Raw genomic sequence first — 25,017 nt, forward strand, 5'->3', positions numbered from 1 at the left:
TGTTATTAGTACGGTTATTTCAGTGAATTCGGAACAAAGTGGGACATATTTTTCATTTCTGTCTTCTTGTAACCTGTTCAGAAATCTTATCCAACATAATAGCCCAACACATTTCTGAAATCCTCAGATGTTTCTTTATCACACAAAATGTAATTGACATTGCAGTAAAATTAAGACTATAATAAGTTTATCTAATAATAATAATAATAATAATAATAATAATACATGGGACTTATGTAGTGCTTTTCAAGGACCCAAAGTCTTTTAACAATTAAATAAATGAAAAAGAAAAATAACAGAACAGGACTCAAAACAAAACACCATACTTGACGAGACATGAATAAAAAGAGGGGTGGGCTCAAAGAAGGGAAAGAGTGGGATGTATCAGTGTATGGGGAGGCGAGGGTTGGGATTTGGATACGAACCCGGTTTCGTGTAGGGTAAGTGTAAGTGTTAGGTGCTGCTCGGTATGGTGCAGAGAGGAGTGTCTTAGTAGTGTATTTCTTTGCTTGTGTGTGTGTCAAATCAAATCACATTTTATTGGTCACATACACATGGTTAGCAGATGTTAATGTGAGTGTAGCGAAATGCTTGTGCTTCTAGTTCCGACAGTGCAGTAATATCTAACAAGTAATCTAACAAATTCACAACGACTACCTTATACACATAAATGTAAAGGGATGAATAAGAATATGTACATATACATATATGGATGAGCGATGGCCATGCAGTATAGGCAAGCTGCAATAGATGGTATAGAATACAGTATATACATATGATTGACAGTCATCTGAGTCAGTGCAGTAAGGTTGTCTATACCTGGTGGCTTATCATTATTGATGGACAACAACCGTTTTCCCACCTCTTCCACACAATCTTGACCAAATTCAAAACGGCAATCCTTCTCTTTCATTATTAGATACATACAATAATACACAAATATGATGGTTCACTGTTCAATGTTGTCATTTTACTTCTTTGTCTACTTTACAGGTGAAATAGCCATTGAAATGATTGGCCATATCAAAAGGTTTTGTTAAAAATTACCCAGCAACTTCAATGAACGATGGAGATGAATTGGGTTTTCTGCCCATAATATCATTTAAGATATTCTAGTTTCCCCCCTTGTTTTTTATGCCATTTATTTTGGTAATATAATTTATTTGTACAAAATGTCTCAATTTACAATGTGTCAACCAATCAGCTGAGCAGCCTGACTGGTTGGTCACCTCCTTTGCATCACTTCTTTGAACCATACACATTTTCAATTCATCATCGGTCCAGGGGGATCTAACAGTTCTCACAGTTTCTTAACAGGTGCATGTTTGTCAACAATTGCCAAGAATAATTGTACAAATACTCCAAGTGCTGCAACTGGATTCTCCTCCTTATACACATCAGACCAACATAAATGTTTTTACATCTTCAACAAAAGAGTCCTGAGAAATTTGATATCTTATAGATAACTTTAGGCCCTACCTTTGGAACGTTGGCTTTCCTTGTTATTGCCACAATGTAAGGGTCACTGCTACAGCCAGTGGGAGCTGATATTGCTTTGGAGCAAAGCTCTGCATCATTGGTGAAGACGCAATCAATAGAAGTGGATGTGTCACAGATCCGACACTATGGTATAAACTAGTTGGTTGAGTGATAACCTGGGTTATGTTACAGGTATTAGTCACATTAAGAAGCTTCCCCTTGAGAGGACATCTAGATGATAACCAGTCAATATTTAGGTCACCAAGAAAATACATTTCCTATAGCAGCACCCTAAAATAAGAGGCTTCAGATGAGGCAGGTAAACCTGCAACCACTAACAACTGTTGATGTAAAAAGGGCTTAATAATTGATTGAATTCTTGTCTTTATTCATGTCTTTATCTTGCTGATAAAAAAAAAGAGAAAGTGGTTTTCAATAGTGTGTGTGGAGTATGTTTGAGCTATTATGTGGGTAGCCTCTAGCCTAGTAGCTAGATCATTTTGTGCATTAGCAAACTCCTCGTCCGCTCAATAAATGACAGAAGATGGCTAAAGGACACAGAGACCACCTGGGATATACATTGTTGTTTTGTCCCCAGACCTCGGACAAGTTTATACAAAAGCCACTGTTCAACCATGTGAAACGTAATGATTTGTTGGTGAATTTCTCTTATTTTTAAATGAGTTGTAATAAAACAAATGTTTTGCATCTCTGGTGGCTGAAGACTTCAATTCTAGTACATTTTAGACAAAATGTTTGACCAATGTGTGGGTCAAACGAGAACACCTTTGTTGACCTTGCTTTAAAAGAGTAAGCTCAACCTGGGGGGTATTCCTGAAAGATGGTTTAACAAATTCAGGATTCCCTGAACATATCCGGCTTTCCTTAACCAGATAAGGGAGTCTGGAATTTCTTGGTTCCAGAACGTCTGCTTCTCGTTTAAAGTAATTAGGCTAAGCGAATCTCAGATTGCATGCAACATTCAAAAAGGTAGATGATAGATATGGAGTCAAAACAGGCATAGCACAGAACAAGAAACAATTGTAACACACAACAAATATGTTCACATATTTACCAAAAAAAAGTAATTCATCCCCTGCCGCAAAAGCCAGAGGGAGCCTGGCAGAAAATGACAGAGTAAACTTAATACCTAATAGGCCTAGCTTACACACATGGCTGATTAGCAATAAAGCTTTCAATTTATAGAGAAGTGTTATTTCAACACTGGTGATATTACATGTCAAGGCTCTGGATAAATACTGTGTGTAAGTTGTAGTAGCATGTCACAGTTGCAATGGCATGCCCATTCCATAGCCTATGTAGGATGAATAATAATTTTCATAACAACAGGGGAAACAATGTGTACTATGTTCAGTTGTAACCCCATGGGAGTCGCAGATCTGACAAAAAAAGTAAGGAAGATCATTGAGTTGAATGACTTGGTTTGGTGAAGATGTAGGCTACACTATTCAATAGCTACCCGTTTATGCTGTGAAAAGATGTTCTAGTCACGTAGTCTCCTTCATCTGGTCCAGAGGGTCTTTGACTGAGGATATGTCCCATCTATAGAACCAATGACGCTTGGAATCTGCGAGATACATTAGGCTATTCATCATGTTGTCTAGTCTTATCAATTTGAGATTAGCAAAGCATCACTGGCAGTCAACTGACCGGAGCCTACTGTACCTGCAATTCTGATGACCAGGAAATGCAACAAAGACATGTCATCTGATTTGCCGCCTTTCACCCATGTGGACATAGATTACTTCGGCCACATAGAGGTGAAGCGAGGCCGCGTTCATGTGAAGCGGTATGGTGTGATCTTTACTTGCCTTGTGAGTCGAGCTGCCCATCTAGAAGTTGCTAGTTATCTGGATGCTGATTCCTGCATCAATGCCCTGCCCCTGTCGAAGGGGCCCAGTAACAAGTATCAGAACAGACAATGGCACCAACTTTGTTGGAACACACAGAGAGCTAGGAGAAGCTCTGAAAGAGCTGGATCACAACAAGATTTAAAATGAATTACTGAAGGAAGGAGTGACATGGTCATTCAATCCTCCCTCTGGAGCCCACCATGGGGGGGTATGGGAGAGGTTGATCCAACTGGTGAAAAATATCCTCTATTCAGTCCTTAAAGAGCAAGTACTGGATGATGAGGATTTGCAGACAGCCTTGTGTGAAGGCAATTGTGAACGGCAGACCAATCACTACTGTAACAAATGACCCTAATGATCTAGAACCCCTGACTCCGAACCATCTGCTTCATCTGAAAGCTAAGCCAGTCCTGCCACCAGGACTATTCCAGAGAAGCGACCTATACTCACAAGGAGATGGAAGCAAGTACAATATATCACTGACCTCTTCTGGAAGAGATGGATCAGGGAGTATCTTCCACTTATGCAGGAGCGGAACAAGTGGAACAAAACTAAGAAAAACTTCAGTCCTGGTGACCTTGTGGTCATCGTCGATGACACCGCCCCAAGGAACTCTTGGCTAATGGGGCGTGTGGTGGAGGCTTTGCCAGGGGTCAAGGGTCTTGTCCGGAGAGTCATGGTTAAGACTAAGACCGATATCTTACAGAGACCTATCAATAAACTGTCTGCTCCTTGAGGCGACGGAGTGACACACACAAACACACACACACAGTGCTCCATCTTAGAATCACGTGCATCTCTGATTTGTTGATGTCGTAGTCTTACATCCTTTGATGTCGTAGTCATACATTTTTGGACGTCAAACTCTTGACATTTTTGGAAGTTGAACACCTTTACACTTCAACTCACTGAGATCTATGGACTATTTTCCTATATGCCACCTTGTATATTTGTATATAGCTATGAACTGTAATAGTGCTCTGGTATAGAATGTTTTGTGTATTGGCTCTACGTTTGAATATTAAGTAATTGTTGTGCATTCAGTGCAGTCAACATTTAGGGGCCGGTATGTTAATGCCGATTTGGACATATTTGTATAAAAGACTGAACATACGGAGCTCCATGTACATTTATGTAAATATAGTAAATATTAATGTACATGATGAAATATTAGGTACGTACCGTTATGATTTATATTTTCCTGATTGAGATATATTCATTTGTTAGTGTAACTCAGTTTTTGCCCCCCCCTCTTGCCCATTCATTGTATTGTGGTAAGTGTGTTAGGATAAAGGCAGGAAGTTGGGCCTTCGGAGGAGGGAGTCCTTGCTAGATGCGGGAGCGGTATAGTTTTTTGACCATACAGACATTACAAACAGGTCATATTATGTATTTTCCATGTCAAGTAATATCTGATTTAAGTTGGAGAATTATTTATTTGTTTGATATAAGAATAAACATTTTTGTTGCACCATATCCCTGGATGTCATTGAATGTTTGGCCATTTGGAAACCTTGTGTGGACTGTATGCGTACCAAACAACCCCGCTTCAGGCTTGGGCAGTGGCTATGGTAAAGAGGATAGGAAGCCACTACAGGAACATCTCTTCAATGCGAGGCAGACTTCTTACGGCTCTACACAGTTGCCTTGCCAAATCGTTCCGCATTACCCACATTGTACAGGAAACTTCCAGTGGATATTTTATTTTTTAATCGCTAAGCAATACAGTTTGCGTTGCAGTCAAAGCAAAACTGCTTTGGGTTACAGTGCTACTGGTTGAGTATGTTGGCCAGATATGATTGATTCTGCGGAAAAAAATACAACGTTCCTGAAGAAAACCTTCTGAATGATCTAACGTAGTGGTTCCCAACCTATAGTATCATGAGTCTTTTCAAGAACACCCAGGGGTCCTAGCACCCCTGGTTGAGAGCCACTGATCTAAAGGATCTACTCAAGGTCCAATAATTCATTCCCTTTGTAATGCATTGGGGACAATGCAGGCTCCGATGTAATTTGGATTTTCCGCAAATGGACAGTCCATAGGGACGGACAAGAATCTGATTGGCCGAGAGCCCCGTCTTTATTCACCAGGCCAGGCTAAGATCAAGTTAACCTAATAGGTAGCATGTTTGCTACAGAGCATTTGTTGCTATGGATTCTGATCAGGCTATACGTCAAGCTCTCTTTCTGGAAACAGGACATTCTGAGTATGCTCAAATTCTGGTTTGACAGATCTCGCTAACTCACTAATCTGGCTTTCTGGAATAACCCTCTGATGCCTGAAACAACCAATGTCAAAATAACACAAGGGACACGGTCTTCTGTTTATTGCACAAATTGTACATGTTTCCAACTGCACCAGTAGAACACAATATTAGGCAGCAGTGGAATAAATCATTGATCAAAAGCCTAAAAGATGCATACAAGAACAAAGAAAAATAGGTCAAGATCTTGAAGGGAGAAAATTGAAAATGAAAAGGAACCAAACTCAATTCACGGTTCAACTGAATCCTGCCGATATAGGCTAATGTAACAATTGGGGAGATAATTTACAAAAAAAGAAAAAACAAATTACGTCATCTTTGTCTCTTCATTTTAAAAGTACTTTGTCCTCATATATAATATAAACCTCTGCATCGATACCAATCAAATATTTTGACCAATTATTTCTTAAGTCAAACATAATTTGCTAAAGATGATTTCTTTACAGTTTTAATATATGTACATATCAATTGATCTAACTTTTATAATTCTCATACAAAATGAGAAAAAAGCTGGACTTTATCGCTGCCACAAAAAAAAAAAAAAAATGGCAAGCAGATCAATCCTCCCTTCTTCTGTCCCCCTGGCCTGAATGCTATAACACAGACCCAGAGGCCTGAATGGGCAGATGGGCCCAGATATAGAGAATAATGGCTTCTGAAAGCCCACACAGGTCAAAAAGAGAGCCAAACAGCAGTCTCTACATCTGATCTCCAGAGCCTGATCAAACCTCGGTCCTTCTTTATGGAGTCTGATCTCTGGCAGAGGCTGACGGCTGGCATGAGCCGTGGGATGTAGGTAGCAGGACCCGAGGCTTAGGGCCTCATCATCAGGGTTCCTCAAACAGAAAAGTGAGAAACCTTTTGGATGTATATACTGTATGCATTTTGCAATGAGACCATCCAGGTGGTCCTCAGTAGCCCTCCAGCTCACCGTCTCAGCGAAATGTACTCTCAACGGAAGAGAGGATGGCTTAGGGAGGGAGGGGCTGAGGTCAGGGTGCTCGTCCAGGAGGAGTGTAAAGGAGAAGGATGGGGGAGGAATCTTTCTTTCTCCTTGCTCCAGCCGGAGCTGTTTCAGACATTCCCGCTAAGTGCAAATCCCAAACTAAACAACTAGAGTCAAATGTACTCTCAGAGAAAGAAAGTACACCTTGACGTCACTGAGGTTGTTCCGGGGGCCAATGTAGCCAATGTTTCATAACATTGCATGGTTGGCCGCCAAACGAACACTTTGTCTAAGAAACTCACACCAAATATCCCTGATTAAAGTGCACTCAGTAGCGTGGTGGGGGTTGGGCTGAGGGAGACGAAAAGCAACACAGCAGAGTGGAAGGGAAGAAGTCACCTGGTATAAGCCATCTGGAGGCTAAACTGATTGGCCACGTGCTGATGTTCTGAAACTAACTTTAAGAAGAAGAGGGTGTAGAAAGTGTAAGGGGCTCGGGTTTCAAATCTATGGAGTGAATCACATTTGGGGGATGATCAGAGGTTAGAAGGTGCTTTTCCCATCCCTCCATTTCTGCCATCACCAACAGAAAAGTACGAGGGTGAGGAGTTGTTAAGGAGAGTGGGGTAAATGTGTGCTCTGATGTTAGCAAATTGTGAAATGTGTGTGTTGTTGAAGTGGGTAAGTTCTTAGGGGCTTGGCAGAGCACATGTATGGGTGTACGAGTCCAAGTGGTTGTCTAGGGATGTGAGCATTCATCAGCCTCCCTCTAATACAGATCAGAACAAAATCAGGGTTGAGACTATTTGCATCAGCAGACTGTATGAACAAAAATGTCTACAATTCAGTCCCTGTTGGATAAGAAATTCGATTTTGTGTCTTGGTTTATACGAGTCACCCTCCCTACCCCTCAGCTGTGTGTATGTACTTATGTCTGCCTGTGTGTGTATGCTGTATATGTGAATACCTTTACTGTTACTTATGGTCTCTCAGTGTTCATGTGTGTCGATAGTGCCTGCCTATGTGGATAAATTCTAGGGCAATAAAGAGTGTGTGTGTGTGTGTACTCTCACATGTCTCTTTGGCTCAAGAGGACATGCACTGGACGTGGTCTGGCCCTCCGTCCTCTTCATCAGAGGAATCTGGAGAGCTCCACGATTCATCAGTGTCTCCCTCTGCACCCTCGCGACGTGTCTGGAAAATAAAAGAGAGGGAAAGGGAGAGAGCGGGGTGTAGTGATTTGATTACTGGAATAGAGATTACACATGGTGAGTGGGTTGTGGTGTGTTCAACTTACCCTCTGGGGCCGTCTGTTTCTCATGTGCCTCATGAGGAACCACAGGAGCTGTGTGTCGTACTGGTCTCCATGGCGAACACTGTCCTCATCACGCTCACGCTTGTTCTTCTTCATCACCTGAACGACCACAACAACAGTCACATCAAAACTCACAGCTTTGGTATGCAGTATTCAAATCAAACTTTGTCACATGCGCCGAATACAACAAGTGTTGACTTTACCGTGAAATGCTTACTTACAAGCTCTTAACCAACAGTGCAGTTCAAGAAGAGTTAAGAAATTATTTACCAAATAAAGTAAAAAGTAATAAAAAGTAACACAATAAGAATAACGAGGCTATATACTGGGGGCACCAGTACCGAGTCAGTGTACAGACTAATTGAGGTAATCTGTACATGTAGGTGGGGGAAAATTGACTATGCATAGATAACAAACAGAGCGTAGCAGCAGTGTACAAAAGGGAGGGGGGGTCAATGTAAATTGTATGGTGGCGATTTTATTAATAGTTCAGCAGTCTTATGGCTTGGGGGTAAAAGCTGTTGAGGAGCCTTTTGGTCCTAGACTTGGCGATTCAGTACCGCTTGCTGTGCGGTAGCAGAGAAAACAGTCAATGATTTGGGTGACTGGAGTCTCTGACAATTTTATGGGCTTTCCTCTGACACTGCCTATTATATAGGTCTTGGATGGCAGGAAGCTTGGCCCCAGTGATGTACTGGGCCGTTCGTACTACCCTCTGTAGCGCCTTGCGGTCAGATGCCGAGCAGTTGCCATACCAGGTCGGTGATGCAACCGGTCAGGATGCTCTCGATGGTGCAGCTGTAGAACCTTTTGAGGATCTGGGGACCCATGCCAAATCTTTTAAGTCTCCTGAGGGGGAAAAGGTTTTGTCATGCCCTCTTCACGACTGTCTTGGTATGTTTGGACCATGATAGTTCATTGGTGATGTGAACACCAAGGAACTTGAAACTCTCGACCCGCTCCACTACAGCCCTGTCGATGGTAATGGGGGCCTGTTCGTCGTGGGAATGTTTGGGATATTGGTGATATGTTGTGGTTTGTGTGGATAGATTGGTATGAACCGTACGTCTTTGAGGCCCTTGAGCCCTGTGAGATTCTCGGCAGTGGGGGACCACAGTTTAACGTCATGATCCAGACCACTGGTGGCCAGACCTGGGAGGTGAGGGTGGGGCTCCAGGCAGTTGACCTGGGAACAGAGGATGAGACAAAGTGTGAAGTGACAGATTGAGATGAATGAGTGAAACTGACCTGGTACAATTTTGTTGAGAGTGTTGCTTGCGCTCGCCAGCTTCTTCAAGCACCGCACACAGCTTCCCACCCACCCACCATCCCTCCTTCCCTCTCTCACCACTCCTCCTCGGTCTCCCTCCATGAACTGGACAATGCGGGCAGAGACCTTGTCCCACAGGTAGATGTGTCCACAGTCACTGCCACTGATCACAAACTCACTGCTAGGGCCATAGAAGTTCACCCCTTTCACTGTGAAACGGAGAAATAGAGAGGTCCAGAGGTTAGAGCGTTGGGCCAGTAAGCAAAAGGTCGCTGGTGCGAATACCAGAGCCGACAAGATGACAAATCTGTCAATGTGCCCTAGAGCGAGGCACATATATCTAATTTGCACCAGGGGCCCGGTACTACAATGGCTGACCTGTAAAAATAACACATTTCAATGTACCTATCCGGTGTATGTGTTGCTGTTTTCTTTACTTATAATTGACTAGTTCATAATCATTCCTTCCCCCTTTGTCCCCCAGTACCCGTAGCGTTGTTGCGATGGCCCTTGTATCTCCTGCGGTAGTCTGCACCGTCACTGTGGCTGGAGTCAAACAAGTAGATATCCTCATCGTTGTAACTAGTCAGGAGCTCTGAACAGACAGACCGAGAGAGACATGGTCACTGATGGGGAGAACAGACATGAGGACAGTCATAACAGCAAGAGTCAGAGGACCTCAGACTTGTGAATAAAAATGTGTTTGAGTCATGTGCTTTACCTGTGCCATCATGACTGTACACTAAGCAGGTAATGTTCGTTTTGGACTCGCTGGATACCAGGTGAGATGGACAGAACTTCTTCAGTACGCCATTATTTTCATTCTCATTAATCTTCCTCTGGTCATATATCCTAAAAAGGTTGAAGATGAGGAGAGGTAAGAGAGAGAACATAGTAAGAATGTGCAGAATCCAAAGAATGCACTTTCTCTGCTTTACGATACACATATAAAAGGGATTTGAGTCTCACCTAACATACTGATCTCTCCCACCCACAGCAAAGTGGTGTGTGTTGACAGGGTTCACAAATATGGTGTACAACCCCACTTTCTTATCCCCCTCCTTCACCACCACCAGTTTACTGAAAGAAAAGGAAAAGAGTAAAACAAAGTGGGTTAAACGGCTGTTATGTTATACATTGGGCCTGGAGTTATTCCTGGTCTGGTGACATGGTCAGGGAAAACGAATGACCTTAGTACAGTAATGTCCAAGTGATCTTGCATTAAGGCGTTATCACCCACTTGGCAGGCCGGTCGAGGCGCAGGTCGATGGCAAACACTATGGCGTCCTCCCCAGCCGACAGGAAGGAGCAGGGAGAGTCTGGCTCCAGGGCCAGCTGACACACAGACAGAATAAACACAACACACTTAAATCACCTCAGGTCTCCGCTTAAAAAGGCTTAGAACTACTGCATCTCAAATGACAACCAGTTCCCCACATTGTGCCCTACTTTTGACCAAAGCTGCCATACACTGAGTGTACAAAACATTAAGAATACCTGCTCTTTCCATGACATAGACTGACCAGGTGAATCCAGGTGAAAGCTATGATCCCTTTTGATGTCACTTGTTAAATCCACTTCAATCAGTATAGATGAAGGGAGGAGACAGGTTAAAGAAGGATTTTTAAGCCTTGAAACAATTGAGAAATTGATTGTGTATGTGTGCCATTCAGAGGGTGAATGGGCAAGACAAAAGATGTGCCTTTGAACAAGCTATGGTAGTAGGTGCCAGGCGCACCGGTTTGTGTCAAGAACTGCAACGCTGCTGGGTTTTTCGAGCTCAACAGTTTCAAGTGTGTATCAAGAATGTTCTACCACCCAAAGGACATCCAGCCAACTTGACACAACTGTGGAAAGCATTGGAGTCAACATGGGCCGGCATCCCTGTGGAATGCTTTTGACACCTTTTGAGTCCATGTCCTGACGAATTGAGGCTGTTCTGAGGGCAAGGGTGGGAACAACTCTATATTAGAAAGGTGTTCTTAGTAATGTTTTATACACTCCTTGTAGGGTTCTGGTGGTCGAAAGTTATGTAATATATGTAGAATAGGGTTTCATTTGAGCCGCAATCTGAAGTCTGGCTTCTTGGACAAATGTTGAAACTCATTATCACGAATACAACCACACTCCTGAGGTATACACATGGTCTCCATACCTTGTGTGCTGCCCCTTTATGCTGAGCCACTCTCTTGGTGTTCTTGCAGCGCTGAGTGGCAGAGAGCTCAGCCACTCTGATCTGACCATCCCGGGCACACATGGCCAGGGTGGAGTCTCCACTGTGTGGCAGGAACTTTGCCTGGGGAGGAAAAAAGGTACATTTCAACATCTCTCAAAAGTCCCCTACCACATTTATAGCTTACCTTTCTCATTTTACAATGACTTGTTAAATGGCTGTCTGTCAACAACACAAGAAATGTTGCACTTTTCTACTATCCCATCCTATTCTAGCCTGATTGTCCTCTCCCCTAACCTGAAAGACGTTGCTCTTATGCCCGCTGTCAAACTCGAGCTCAGCACGGCGACGTGCCCAGTCCCACACTACCACCCGCAGGTCATCACTGCCGGAGGCCAGGCGTGTGCCTGAGGGGTTGAAGTGCAGGGTGTTCACACAGCCAGTGTGTCTCTCCAGGCGCCCCTGGAGCTCCAGCCTCTGGACCAAGCCTCGTGCACCACACACACGCCTCACAAACTGGTGCGAGCCCCGGCCAATCTCCCTCGACTTCAGGGAGGGCACCGCCCGCCATGACGGCCTGCTGAGGTCACGCAGCTCCGCCCCCAACCACGAGTCCATGGCCTGCTCGTCCTCTTCCTCCTCTTGATCTTCCTCCTCTTCCTCATCATCGTCATCCTCGTCAGAGCTGGAGGAGTGGTGGGCGGTGCCACCACTCGGGCGGTTCCTCTTTCTGGCGGCCCGCTTTCCTGCATCCCTCTCATTCACTCTCTCTCTTCTACCTCCCTCGCTCTCTCGCTCCCCTTCCTCGGTCAGCGAGTAGAGGCCACTGCCGTCCATGCTGTCTGTGTCCTCCTCCTCCTCTCCAGGCACCCTTGTAACCTTAGCATCTGGCATTGGCTTATTCTTAGCCTCGTCTCCTGCCTCTCTGGGAGCTAAGGGAAGCATTTGGGCAAGAGAGCAAGCGAGTAAAAATAGTTACTGTCAAGAAGTGTTGAGGAAACTCATCCATTGTAAAAACAAATATTAAGTGTATAATGTCAAAGTCATGGTGTCCTGTGTCGTGGCTAGATGTTGAACTATGACAGCTATTTGCTATAGTCCTCTCCTACTACCTGCTTGAGAGCCAGAGTGTCCCTCTGTGGCTGCGGAAGCATCTCCCTCCCTTCGCTGGTCTTCTCCTGGATCTGGCTCCTCAGACCCATCTGAAAAACAAAACGTACAGAGATGCCCACATTAGTTTTACGTAGCAGGTTCTGGTGGAGTTAGTATTTCCAGTCAGCCAAAAGCAGAACATGGAGTAGCCAGCCAAATAGAAAAAGTAGCCAGCAAGGGAATTCCGGGCTTGGGCCAGAGGATGTGAATGGAGTGGAGCGGGCCGAGCGTCTGCCTTCTCTTTCGCTCCGGTACTGCTCAGCCAGGAGCTCTGGGCATGCTCTGCACAGCATTTTTCATTTCCTTCATCATTGTTCTTTTAAATTAGGCCTATTTTGTTGTATTTATTTTAAAAAAATAGTTTAGCAGTTTCTAAGTTGTCTATCAACTGTAAGTTGGAAATCGCAACAGAGCCAGTTACAACTGAAGTATCTGATAATCAATAGAGTAGAAAAAGGTGTGCCTGGGAGGGCATAGGCCCACCCACTGGGGAGCCAGGCCCGGCCAGTCAGAATTAGTTTTCCCCCACAAAAGGGCTTAATTACAGACAGAAATACTCCTCCATTTCATCAGCTGTCCGTGTGGCTGGTCTCAGACGATCCCGCAGGTAAAGAAGCCAGATGTGGAGGTCCTGGACTGGTGTGTTTATAAATGGTCAGCGATTGTTAGGCCGGTAGGCCGTATTGCCAAATTCTCAATTCTCAAATTGTGTAGTGTGACAAAACTGCACGTTTTAGAGTGTCCTTTTATTGTCCACAGCACAAGGCGCACCTGTGTAATGATCAAGCTGTTTAATCAGCTTCTAGATAAATCGATCCACCTGACAGGTGTGGCATATCTTGGCAAAGGAGAAATGCTCACTTACAGGGATGTAAACAAATGTGTGCGTATGGAACATTTCTGCTATCTTTTATTTCAGGTCATGAAAGATGGGGTGTTGCGTTTATATTTTTGTTCAGTATATATGATCAGGACTATTTTCTAAGTAAGACAGATTTAATGTAAAAAAAAAAAAAGTGCTCTTCTCTTGAGATTCAAGTCATATTTACAGTTGGTAGGGTTTTAGACCGGTCAATCAATCACTGTGGGTGGAAGGTGGTAGATTAGTAATCTAGTCAGAAAAACAAATCTAGTCTACCCTTTCAATTGTATTTATTGTGGCAAAGACTAAATCTTGTTTACTCTTTCAATTTAGTTTATTGTGGCATAAACCTAAGAAAACGGGCTATGTTCTGTCAACTAAACATGGATTCCCTGTTGCGAAACAATATAGAATTGCAGGAAAATGGTTTGTGCACCACCACTTTTACACAAAGTCAGGCACCCATGAATAAACCTACAGGTAGGATGGAAGAATGAGGCAGGTGTTAAACATGGGCTTTGCTACACAGAAAGCAGCAGTTGACTACTCCATTATCAACACTTTACTCAAATCAGTAGGCCTAGAGTAGCCAGCCAAATAAAACATCTACAGGGTTCTACATAATTTTGCTGAAAGAGCTCTACTTTGGTGGCCTCTAGTACACAGCGAAATGACTAAATACTGTCATGACTGTCCTGTGAGGATCTGAAAAATTCAGATCAGACAGTAACCAGACCCTCTCTCACCCACAGAAAAGTGGAGGGAGCTGGTGGGGGGTTGACACCTCACACCCTGTTGTAAATCAAGGAGAGAGAACATCACTCTCCAAATTTCACAGAAGAATGTGCTTTGTCCACACAGAGGTTTCCCACCGAAACTAACACGCTTTAAAGTGAATAATGAAAAAATATTCCTAACAGAGAACGTGGGGAATGGTCAGTAGTGAGCTATACAGTGGTTCCTCCTTTAAAAGTTGCGTCATACTGCCACACACCTTGCAGGCTGCTGCAGCATTCTATAGCACGTTATTTAATTGTCAGCCATTTTTTACGTTAATGCAAGTTAGTGCTAGTTTGACCACCAGAGGGCATCTTTGAGAAGCATTTGATAGTCTCCCATACTGGCATTACTAGAGAATTTCAAACCTTTTTTGTAATAACAAAAGATTTTAAGAAATTTGGCTTAATAAATGTTATTAATATTATGGTCTCTCTATTTAGAGAAAACAAAACCCTCTGGGTTTCCTTTAGGATGGAATGGAAAACATGGCGCTGTACAACACGATGGTCGGGAGTAGGCTACAGCACAAGAGGATTGGAGGATTCTAAATTGTTTGCCTTCATTAGACAAATTTGTTCCAATATTTCTGTAAATCAATGATATTTATTAGCATAGTAATTTGTTATGGATCCATAACTAAAATCAACATCTGCATTTTGAAAGAGTATTTTTATCATTATTTTATTGACGAAAGCATAAAGATGAAGAAATACAGTACTGTACAGTATATGCTTTTATAATTTGGATAATAAAGCATTGAAAGCATTTAAGATATAGGCCACCTGCATTTGTTTATTAGGCTACTGTGCAGTCTGACAAGTAATCATAGTAAACATGCTTGTCTCAGAGCAGCGCGAAACGGTGCTGAAATAGACATCCACAGCGGGAAGGCATATATATATATATATATATATATAAATAAATAAACACTATTTTGGAGATTATTTCATTTAAAAAAAGTGAGCAACTGTAATCTGAATAAAGGCCAAAATAATATTTATAAAGGCCATAATATAGCCTTTCTAATAGCCATGTTGTGTAGTTTCGACCCAATGAATAATCTGACAAAGAACTTCGCGTCCTGCAGGCCTAGGCATGGATCAAAGCTGGCGAGACATTCAATGACTATAAACTAATCAAAATAAAGAAAGTCGCACACTCCATGTGTAATCTCCCAGCAATTTAATGGGTATTTACCAACGTTTTGGCATCACTGTGCCTTCCTCAGGGTAATGTCATGAATACTTGAACCAGGTTATGTAGAACCACAGTGCAATTAGTGTAACCAGTGAGGGGTGTGTCATAATGATTAAGTTAATTCAAATTAATTTGTGAAACTGTTTAAAAATAGTATATGACATTAAATATATTATGCTATTGTTACATAGAAACATAATAGAATATTGTACATCATATTAGCATCAACATACATTATTGTTTCATTCAATTTCACATAATTTTGTATTGAATTTTTGTTACATGTAATATTTTGGTTCAACAATACATATAATGAACATCATTAACAGAGGGAACATATTAGGTGTACACTAATTAGCTGTAAAAGTATTTTAGTAGAAAAAAATGTGTTCATAAGAAGGGCCTGAGATCAAAGTCAATATTCAGACCACTAGGGGTCAATAGTTTTAGGATAGGATATCCAGTAAGTCTCCCTTTGTAGTAGTAGGATCTCGATGTTACCTCCTCTGCTTGGTAGGGGAACATGCTCAACGCCTGTGTGTTTGAGGGAGGAGATGGAATGGTTAGCTTCAACAAAGTGAGCTGCTACTGGATAGTCAATGTTCTTACACCTGATTGAGCTGCGTTGTTTTAATTGTCTTTTCGTTTGTCCTACATAGGCTTTTCCACATGAACAGGTGATGATAGATTACTCCCTTGGTCTTGCATGAGATGATACCCCTAACAGTGATCTTTCGACCTGTATGTGGTTGTCTGAAGAAAGACATATCCTGCCTGTTTGGCCCTGTCTGGGGGTATTGTCAGACAGGGCCACAGTGTCTCCTGACCCCTCCTGTCTCAGCCTCCAGTATTTATGCTGCAGTAGTTTGTGTCGGTGGGCTAGGGTCAGTTTGTTATATCTGGAGTATTTCTCCTGTCTTATCCGGTGTCCTGTGTGAATTTAAGTATGCTCTCTCTCTCTCTTTCTCCCTCTCTCTCAGGACCATGCCTCATGACCACCTGGCCTGATGACTCCTTGCTGAGCCCAGTCCACCTGGCCGTGCTGCTGCTCCAGTTTCAACTGTTCTGCCTGCGGCTATGGAACCCTGACCTGTTCACCGGACGTGCTACCTGTCCCAGACCTGCTGTTTTCAGTGGTAGAGATACTCTGAATGATTGGCTATGAAAAGCCAACTGACATTTACTGCTGAGGTGCTGATCTGTTGCACCCTCGACAACCACTGTGATTATTATTATTTGACCCTGCTGGTCATCTATGAATATTTGAACATCTTGGTCATGTTCTGTTATAATCTCCACCCGGCACAGCCAGAAGAGGACTGGCCACCCCTCATAGCCTGGTTCCTCTCTAGGTTTTTTCCTAGGTTCTGGCCTTTCTGGGGAGTTTTTCCTAGCCACCGTGCTTCTACACCTGCATTGCTTGCTGTTTGGGGTTTTAGGCTGGGTTTCTGTACAGCACTTTGTGACATCAGCTGATGTAAGAAAGGATTTATAAATAAATACATTTGATTGATAGTGCTATCGCTCTGTGCGCATGAGCCACATTTGTAGTTCCCATTTGGGATAGGTGTCAAGAGTGTCTCAGTGGGCATGTCAGATCTCACCAAACTATTTCCAGTATTGTGACCACGCTTATAGACTACCATTGGGGGTTCCTTGAAGGGGTGTGCAATTTTTTTGTCTTATTGCAGAATATGCCACTGCTTTTTCAGGATTGCTTTCATTTTCTCCGAACCCTTGGTGTACTTAGTGCATGAGACGGTTGCGTTGTTTTTCTTCTTTGGTTGAGTTTAGTAATTCCACTCTTTTTGATATATTTTCATCATTGCAGCATCAAGGGTTTTGTCCTTGTGCCTCTTTTTTTTTTATAGCATTGCTGTCACAATCGGACTGGTGGCCACAGATTTGTTTAACCCTGCATAACTGGCTATATGGTAGACCATTCTTGAGGGGAAGGGGATGCATACTATCCGCACATAGCAAGGTATTGCGATCTGTGGGCTTTGTGTACGAGTGTTTAATGCATCATTATCTTTGATGATCCATAAGTCCAGGTAGTTTATTTCTCTCTCATCAGTCTGCATGGTTAATTTGAGGTATTTAGAGCTCTCGTTTAGTAGAGTTTGGAATTCATTTAGTTCCCGCTGACTTCCTTCCCAGAGCAAAAAGACAAGTATTTTAGAAAGTAAGGGGCATGTCTCTGTTTTAAAAAGGAATGCTTCTTCAAATTGTCCCACATACAGGTTTGAATAGTTGGGGGAAAAGGGGAGCCCATGGCTACACCCCGAATTTGAAGGAAAAAGTCTGACTCAAAGACAAAGTAGTTATGGGATAATACCAGTTCAGTAAGTTGTAAGATGCAATCATTGGATGGAGCAAGGGTAGAGTCTCTCTGCTGAAGGAAGTGTTGTAGCGCCTGCAAGCCACAAGTGTGTAGGATGTTAGTGTACAAGCTATCCACATCAAGTGGCCAGCAGGGTGCCCCCTGGTATCCTTCCTAAGCCCTCTATCAATGAGATCATGTGACTAGTGTCTTCGACATAAGATGGGAGATTCTCAACCATCGGTTTAATGTGGTACTCCACAAATTTGTTGGATTTTAGACATTCAACGACATCATCTTCACCGACGAATCAACCGTGGACATTGAGCAATTTGCTCAAAATTGCTACAGAAAAAAAAAGGAAGAAGATCAAGCAAGCCGAGTCCCAAGCATCCGCTCACACTCCATGTGTGGGGGGGAAATTTCTCGCCAGGGACCAGTCCCATATTTGATTTTTGATGGTAAGTTTGGCAATTTACAAAGCAAAAGGTGCATAAAATATTGTAGCCTACACCTCACGGACTGTTATGTGTTCCACAATAATTTACTCTTGCCTCCTTTTTCAGGTATCATGGCTCAAGATTTCTTTGAGGAAGAAATCATCAAGAGATATGCTGGACCCTATGTCAGAGGTGTTTCTGGGACCACATAGTTTCTATCAAGGTAGGATTATAGCGATATTTTGTTACGTTTAGGCCCATTTACATGTATATTTCTATTATTGTACCTAATGTTGGCTGTTAGGCAAAATGTATTTTTTTCCTTCTCCAAATGCAGACAATGACCCAAAACACACTGCCGGCCCGGGTTTGCGTTGCAAACGAGGACATAAATTGGGTCAAGACGTCAGCAGAGTAAGTAGACCTTTATGTAGTAAAATAAAGGTTAAATTAAATTAAATGACAAACAACACCTTCGGTAGGCCTACAGTATATCTACAAATATTTTTTCTCATCTCTACATGTAGGTCTCCTGATTTAAACCCGATCAAACTTGTTTGGCATCAACTGAAAACATTCATCCGTAACTTTGCCAAGCCGACAAGCAAAGATGAACTGGTCAAGGCCATCAAGATGTTTTGTCTAGAAAAATTGACAATACAATGCAACAAATGCATTGACCATCTCAAAAAAGGTTTTACCTGTGGCCGTGAATCTGGGTTGAAGTGTGACTAAAATATTGTTTCAATAAACATCTGCATTTGAATGCATTTTTTCTCGTTATTTAATTAACGAAAGCATAAAGATGTCGATGAAGAAATACTGTACTGCTGTTTTGAGTTAGAAATATAACACTTTAGAGTACTTAATTACGCATTGAATACATTGCAAGTGAAATGATTTTCACAACAGTAGCCAGGATATAAAACGTATATTGCCCTGCTAATAATAAACATTTGCATGATGGGCAACACCTGCTAGAGTACTACAGTACACTTGTGAAAAACAAGTGTTTGAAAACCAAGTGTTTTCAAAATGCCTCCAGTTGTCCATCACAACTGTAAATAAAAACACAGCATCTTGTTTACATTCTTTATTGCAACCACAATGTCACAAATAATTTGTATCTACCTTTCCAATTACTTTTGTAAATCCCAAACTCTAAATGTGCGCTTTTCATTATTAGCTACATTGCACATTCGGACGTGCAGACTTTTTTTCTTTAAATTATTGTTTATGTAGGATTCTACATTTTTGACCAGTTGCAATTAAGTAGGCCTAATAAAAAAATCCTACTTCTATTAGGCTGTTAAGCATCATAGCCTACCTCAGCCAGTGAAGATACTTTATATAGGTCTAGGCTCCGAGTAGACTCCAATTAAGCCCTCTTGTTGTTTGTAAAGTCAAATTAAAATGAAGATTATTGTTGAAATGAATTACTCAACTGGTGTAGGTTCTCAATCTGTTGGTGTGCAACACTTACATAACAAGTTTGCTATATTTTCAGCACCAACCACTGTTTCCCTCCTATTGATGGCACTACGGTTGTCGCCAGTTGTTTTTTGAATGGAACCTTTATTTAACTAGGCAAGTCAGGTAAGAACAAATTATTATTTACAATGACGGCCTACCCCGGATGACGCAGGGCCAATTGTGCACCGCCCTATGGCACTCCCAATCATGGTCGGATGTGATAGAGCCTGTATTCGAACCAGGGACTGTTCTTGGGCAGTGTGTCACAGCATCGTCGGACTGAGCTTGTTGTCATTGCAGAAAAATCACATTGTAGGATTTTTAATTTTGTCTCACCAGGTGTTATGGTCGGATTCGCGTTTATCATCGAAGAAATTAGCCAAACACTGAGGCCTGTACTCTGGAGCGGGATCAAGGTGGAGGGTCCGTCATGTTCTTGGGCAGTGTGTCACAGCATCGTCGAACTGAGCTTGTTGTCATTGCAGGCAAACTCAACGCTGTGCGTTACAGGGAAGACATCCTCCTCCCTCATGTGGTACCCTTCCGGCATGCTCATCCTGACATGACCGTCCTGCATGACAATGCCACCAGCCATAATGCTCATTTTGTGCGTGATTTCCTGCAAGACAGGAATGTCAGTGCTCTGCCATGGCCAGCAAAGAGCCCGGATCTCAATCCCATTGAGCACGTCTAGGACCTGTTGGATCGGAGGGTGAGGGCTTGGGCCATTCCCCTCAGAAATGTCTGGGAACTTGCAGGCGCCTTGGTGGAAGAATGGGGTAACATCTCACAGCAAGAACTGGCAAATCTGGTGCAGTATATGAGGAGGAGATGCACTGCAGTACTTAATGCAGCTGGTGGCCACACCAGATACTGACTGTTACTTTTGATTTTGACCCCCCCCCTGGCTCAGGTCACGTCTGTGGAACTTCTACAGTTTATGTCTCAGTTGTTGACTCTTGCTATGTTCATAAAAATATTTACACATGTTAAGTTTGCTGATAATAAACGCAGTTGACAGTGAAAGGACGTTTATTTTTTTCCTGAGTTTACTTCTTGCGCTTCACGGAGCAGTGCAGAGCTGTTGACAAGGAAGTGAGTTTGTGTTTATACAGGATGTACCGCCCCCACCCACTGTCAACCAATCATGTCAATGTGGAGCTATACAAAGTTAATATTTTGGTTTGCTTGTCCCGATGGGTTAGCATGGACATATAACCATGTTGCATGATTTATGAATGGCAAAGGGATATAGGAGATCAATTTTCAGTCAGTTCGACACTTTTCATAAAACTAGTCAAAACTTGCTCTTCAGTTGTCAATCAAAGCACAGTAAATAGGCTGTGCACCACAACTCCGCGTGGTTAACCGACGGCTGGCTCTAATGAAAAACACTGAATGAGGCTGCCTCTCCACTACCTATGGTTCCTGCAGTGAGGTTTCAACATCTTCATCACATTTTTTCATAACTTATCTGCAGATAATTGCCAAAAAGCAGTAGTAGCCTACCAGTATGCAAATTAAGGAGCCAAATGAACAACCTTCTCACTGACGCAATTCGGGTTTGTTCTGTTGACCTAAACATTTTTATTTTTAAAAGAGCCATTCGTTTGCGAACAACCCAACCCATAACTAGGCTACACTGACAAGTCACTTTAGAGGTCACTGGCAAGTCTCAACATGGGCTTCGAATCCCAGGAAAATACAAACAAGATCTTTGGTTTACTTGTCCTGATGTGATACCATGGACATGAACACATTGTATGATTTATGAATAGCAAAGGGATTTAAGAGTGACTTTATTCAGTCAGTTCGACACTCAAAGCACAGTAAATAGCCTATGGGCCCCGACTCAGTGGAAGGCTATATGAATCTGCCACAAAACAATAATTAAGTGGATTTCAACTCATCATTACCACTTACATTACACGGGACGTGTAAATTCACTCACAGGAGACTCATGCGCTCCCTCTGTGAAAATACATTTGACTACAGCCAACCACAGCGTACGAAAATAACACTGATACCGAGAGGCGGGACAGACAGCAGACTGACAAACCAGCAGTGTTTCCTTGTCGTCGCTCGCTTTGTGACTGACCTATCTATAGATCAGTAATATATGTATATAGTTTATTCTAGCGGAAGACTTTTCTGACTGGCGAATTGAAACAATTTTATGAAATGATGCCTAGTTAATAAAGTGGAAAAAGTAGCCGACTGACAATGATTCTGTTACCGGCTGTTTAGCCGACAGCCAGCGCTTATGGAAAACTATGCAACAGTGAGGCCTGTGTGATCCCTCACCGTTAAGCACACTGGATTTACCATCTGCCTCTGCCATCCTGTTTCTTTCTTCCTGTGGACAGGAGGAGAGCCTGGAATGAACAGAGAGACAGGGTCAAGTGAATTACATTGTTGGCTGCTTTTGAAGACACCTAATTATATTGATTGTCAATAATCGCAATATGTCCAAACAACTGACTTGACCTTCTAAGTTATAGCAATGTAGCAAGACATCACTCAAGACAGCTAGCCAGTTTTGTCAGCTAGCTAAGGCGACTAATGAACAAATTAAGCTATCATATGATTGAAATCTTGCAAACTAGCTAGCTAAACACATCAGCAACTAGGCCTTAAAGGAAAATTCCACCCAAAAACTATTTTGGTATTTGTTTCCATTGTTGATATAGTCTGAAAATGTTTTACATGTCAGCAATCAAGTTAAGATATATTTCCGTTTCAAAATACAGACAGCAAAATGCATTATACCGGCTGTATTTCTGTACTTTGAAAGTTATTTATCTTGAAGACTTGATTGCTGACATGGAAAACATTTTGGGACTATATCAACAATGGACTAATTAAACAAATATCAAAAGATAGATTTAGAGTGAAGTTTTCCATTAATGAAATCAAGTGTGCATTTACCTATAGACTGGCAGTTAGTTTCATGTGTATCTAACTTTGCAGCCAGTAGCTTGGAGTAAGCTAGCTGATTTAACGCCACTCCACAGTGAAGGAATTTTCTGATGAAATCCACCAACGGACTAGAGCAGAGACCAGGCTTTGTGTAATCTAGCTCAGACAACATTGATTCGCCCATGATCACTACTTAACGCTAACCTTGTACCTATGTTTGTCCTCTGTAGTCTGTGTTAGATGAAATCCATACTTTTACAATAAAACGTTAATGAAAATGGCCCACTGTTTCCTATTTGAGACTAAATTAGCACCTGCTCATTTGCAAAGGCACGCAACTACAGAGGACAAACATAGGTACACGGTTTGCGTTTCATAATTTAAATGTTTTGAAGTATTGATCTGGGGCAAATCGTTGTAGTCTGAGCTAAATTCCACAAAGTCTGGTCTCTGCTCCATTTTGCTGGTGGTTCATCAGAAACTTCCCTCACCATGGAGTGGTTTAGTCCACTAGGAGTAAGCTAGGCTGTAATAGACAATTATTTGGTATATACAGCCTGGAACTGCCTGCAAAATCGTGTAAATGTTCCTTACAAGTCAGAATGTTGAATACAATTACATTTGAATGTACTCTACCGGTTATCTGTGCAGTTTACCCTTCAGATGCACATAATTTGACACAAAATATCCACAAGAAATTATTGTTGACCCATTTCTATCACATGCACAAAACCATGTAAATACCTGCTGACTTCAGTTAGTATGTATGCATCACGTGCACATGTTTGCTCATGACCAAAGGCACGTGCACTAGGGCTGGGAATTTCCAGGGACCTCACGATATGATATTATCGTGATACTATATATATATATATTGCGATTCTCATGATTATATATGTATTGCGACTCAATGTGATTGTTATTGCAACTAGTTGTTCCAAACACATTGCTTGCCTTATGTCTGCTGCAGAGGGACAAGAAAGAGCCATGAGAAAACAAGTTTTGGTCAGTCGAAATAAGTGCTAAAAACAAATTGGCTCCCTATTTAAAAAGAAGATGGAGAAAAGACTGATGATGATGATTGGTGCAGGTACAGCCAATTTGAGCAAAACAATATTGTCAAGAAGATACATCCCCGAAAAATAATATCCCGATAAGTAACTGTATGGATTGTTCCCCCCGCTTGAACGTTTGCTACGTTGCTGAACAGTTTGTACTGAATGGCACCTTTTCCAAAAACGTTATTGTAGTTATTGAACTAAAAGGCTGTGGCTTGAAGCAATGAGTGACGTTTTAAAAGGTTAGCGGTGCATTTTGAATCTACAACCCAACCCCTCACCGTTTTTCAACTACATCGTTTCCATTAATTGAACGTTCTATTGCGTTTTAAATGTACTGAACGCTGCCTTGAAGTCGTTTGAACAGTCGTTTAGATGGTTTTGCGCATGTGCCAAGTGATAGAAATGTAAACTTCAGTACTGGCGCTCTAAAAAGTGGGGTAATCATTGCTTTCCTGTCGATATATTGTTTAAAACATATCTACCATCTGAAGGACTAACACCACTGACAAACGGTAGAGTACGTTAAAATGCAATTTTATAAAACATTCTGGCTTGTAAGGAACATTTATTTACACGATGTTGCAGTCATTCGTTTCAGGCTGTACATACATACATACCAATGAATTATGTATTACAGCCTGATTAATCAGACGGAGTAAGCTAACTAACAGTAACTATCAAATTAATCTTAGCTACTTGCTGCAGCAACACTGACATTTAACAAAACAGCTGACAGGCCATGTTACTTCAAATGAACCAGAGATAGCTAGCTAAGTATTAGCACGAAGTATTCTGTTGGTTGATTTGAAACGCTAATCTACACATGTTGGTACATTTAGTTAAATGTTGTGCAGGACTTGACCAATTTCACGGTAGTTACCACATATAAACATGCTAGCTAGCTAATGTTACCTCTAGTCGTAGGCCCAACGTCGTTTAGTCCTAATCTTCGGTGTAATGTATTGTCTTCAAGCTATTACTTAGCTAGCTATAGCATATTGGGTAGAAAATCTTGGAAAAACACACGACATGAGGAATGTGTGTATAAAGAGACAGTCAAATTAAAGACGACGCGTGTTTGCTCTGTTTATGTTTTGACGTTCAGCTTGTTTTTTTTCATCATTCCTTTTCCGGCGAAGGACTTTTTTTCACCGGAAGTTTGTGTGTACAACAATGCACCGTTCTTATTATACAGTGCAATGCACCGTTTCATCTAATCTAAATATTTTAACTATTTATACAATGTACTTTCTGTAATCGATCATATGTGTCCTACACATAACAATAAGTTAATTGAAAATGGTTTCCCACCTGTAGTCCATAAACATGGCATCATGATGCGCATAATAGCTGATATTATTAATAACCTTTAGCGATCAGGAGGTCGAGCAGAGGGGTTTCCTATAAAGCAGAATCAATGAGTTAGTCAGCTAACTTGTCTAAATATTCTGAAATACCTTTTTATGTTTTACAAGGAAACACTTGAAAT

General features: G+C 42.0%; 1 protein-coding gene across 4 annotated transcripts; it reads right to left on the reverse strand.

Annotated features, from left to right (window-relative positions):
- Nucleotides 1-5,665: 5,665 nt before the first annotated feature.
- LOC139376247 (DDB1- and CUL4-associated factor 8-like) lies at nt 5,666-24,683 on the reverse strand. 4 transcript variants are annotated; one of them, XM_071118576.1, is made up of 14 exons: nt 24,441-24,677; nt 21,853-21,923; nt 12,434-12,523; nt 11,619-12,253; nt 11,304-11,444; nt 10,389-10,483; nt 10,118-10,228; nt 9,870-10,000; nt 9,636-9,743; nt 9,227-9,357; nt 8,945-9,064; nt 8,634-8,696; nt 7,861-7,977; nt 5,666-7,757 (listed from the first exon to the last, which is right to left on the reverse strand). In XM_071118576.1, exons 2-14 carry the CDS (start codon nt 21,887-21,889, stop codon nt 7,650-7,652), a joined length of 1,887 nt encoding a protein of 628 aa, XP_070974677.1. In that variant the 5' UTR covers nt 21,890-21,923; nt 24,441-24,677; the 3' UTR covers nt 5,666-7,649. The 4 variants fall into 4 exon arrangements, with proteins under 4 accessions (XP_070974677.1, XP_070974678.1, XP_070974679.1 ...); XM_071118577.1 differs by having other exon boundaries at nt 21,874-21,923; nt 24,441-24,660; XM_071118578.1 differs by lacking the exon at nt 8,634-8,696 and having other exon boundaries at nt 24,441-24,683.
- Nucleotides 24,684-25,017: the final 334 nt, after the last annotated feature.

This window comes from Oncorhynchus clarkii, chromosome 20 (assembly GCF_045791955.1).
Source record: "Oncorhynchus clarkii lewisi isolate Uvic-CL-2024 chromosome 20, UVic_Ocla_1.0, whole genome shotgun sequence".
NCBI classification, from domain to species: Eukaryota; Metazoa; Chordata; class Actinopteri; order Salmoniformes; family Salmonidae; genus Oncorhynchus; species Oncorhynchus clarkii.

Excerpts from the sequence above, each read along its gene's own strand:
- LOC139376247 (XM_071118576.1), bottom strand. The coding sequence starts at position 21,889 with ATGGCAGAGGCAGATGGTAAATCCAGTGTGCTTAACG. Across the intron at positions 11,445-11,618 it reads ATAAGAGCAACGTCTTTCAG|GCAAAGTTCCTGCCACACAG; the intron begins GTTAGGGGAGAG and ends TTTCCTCCCCAG. Across the intron at positions 9,358-9,635 it reads CCATCGCAACAACGCTACGG|TGAAAGGGGTGAACTTCTAT; the intron begins GTACTGGGGGAC and ends TCCGTTTCACAG.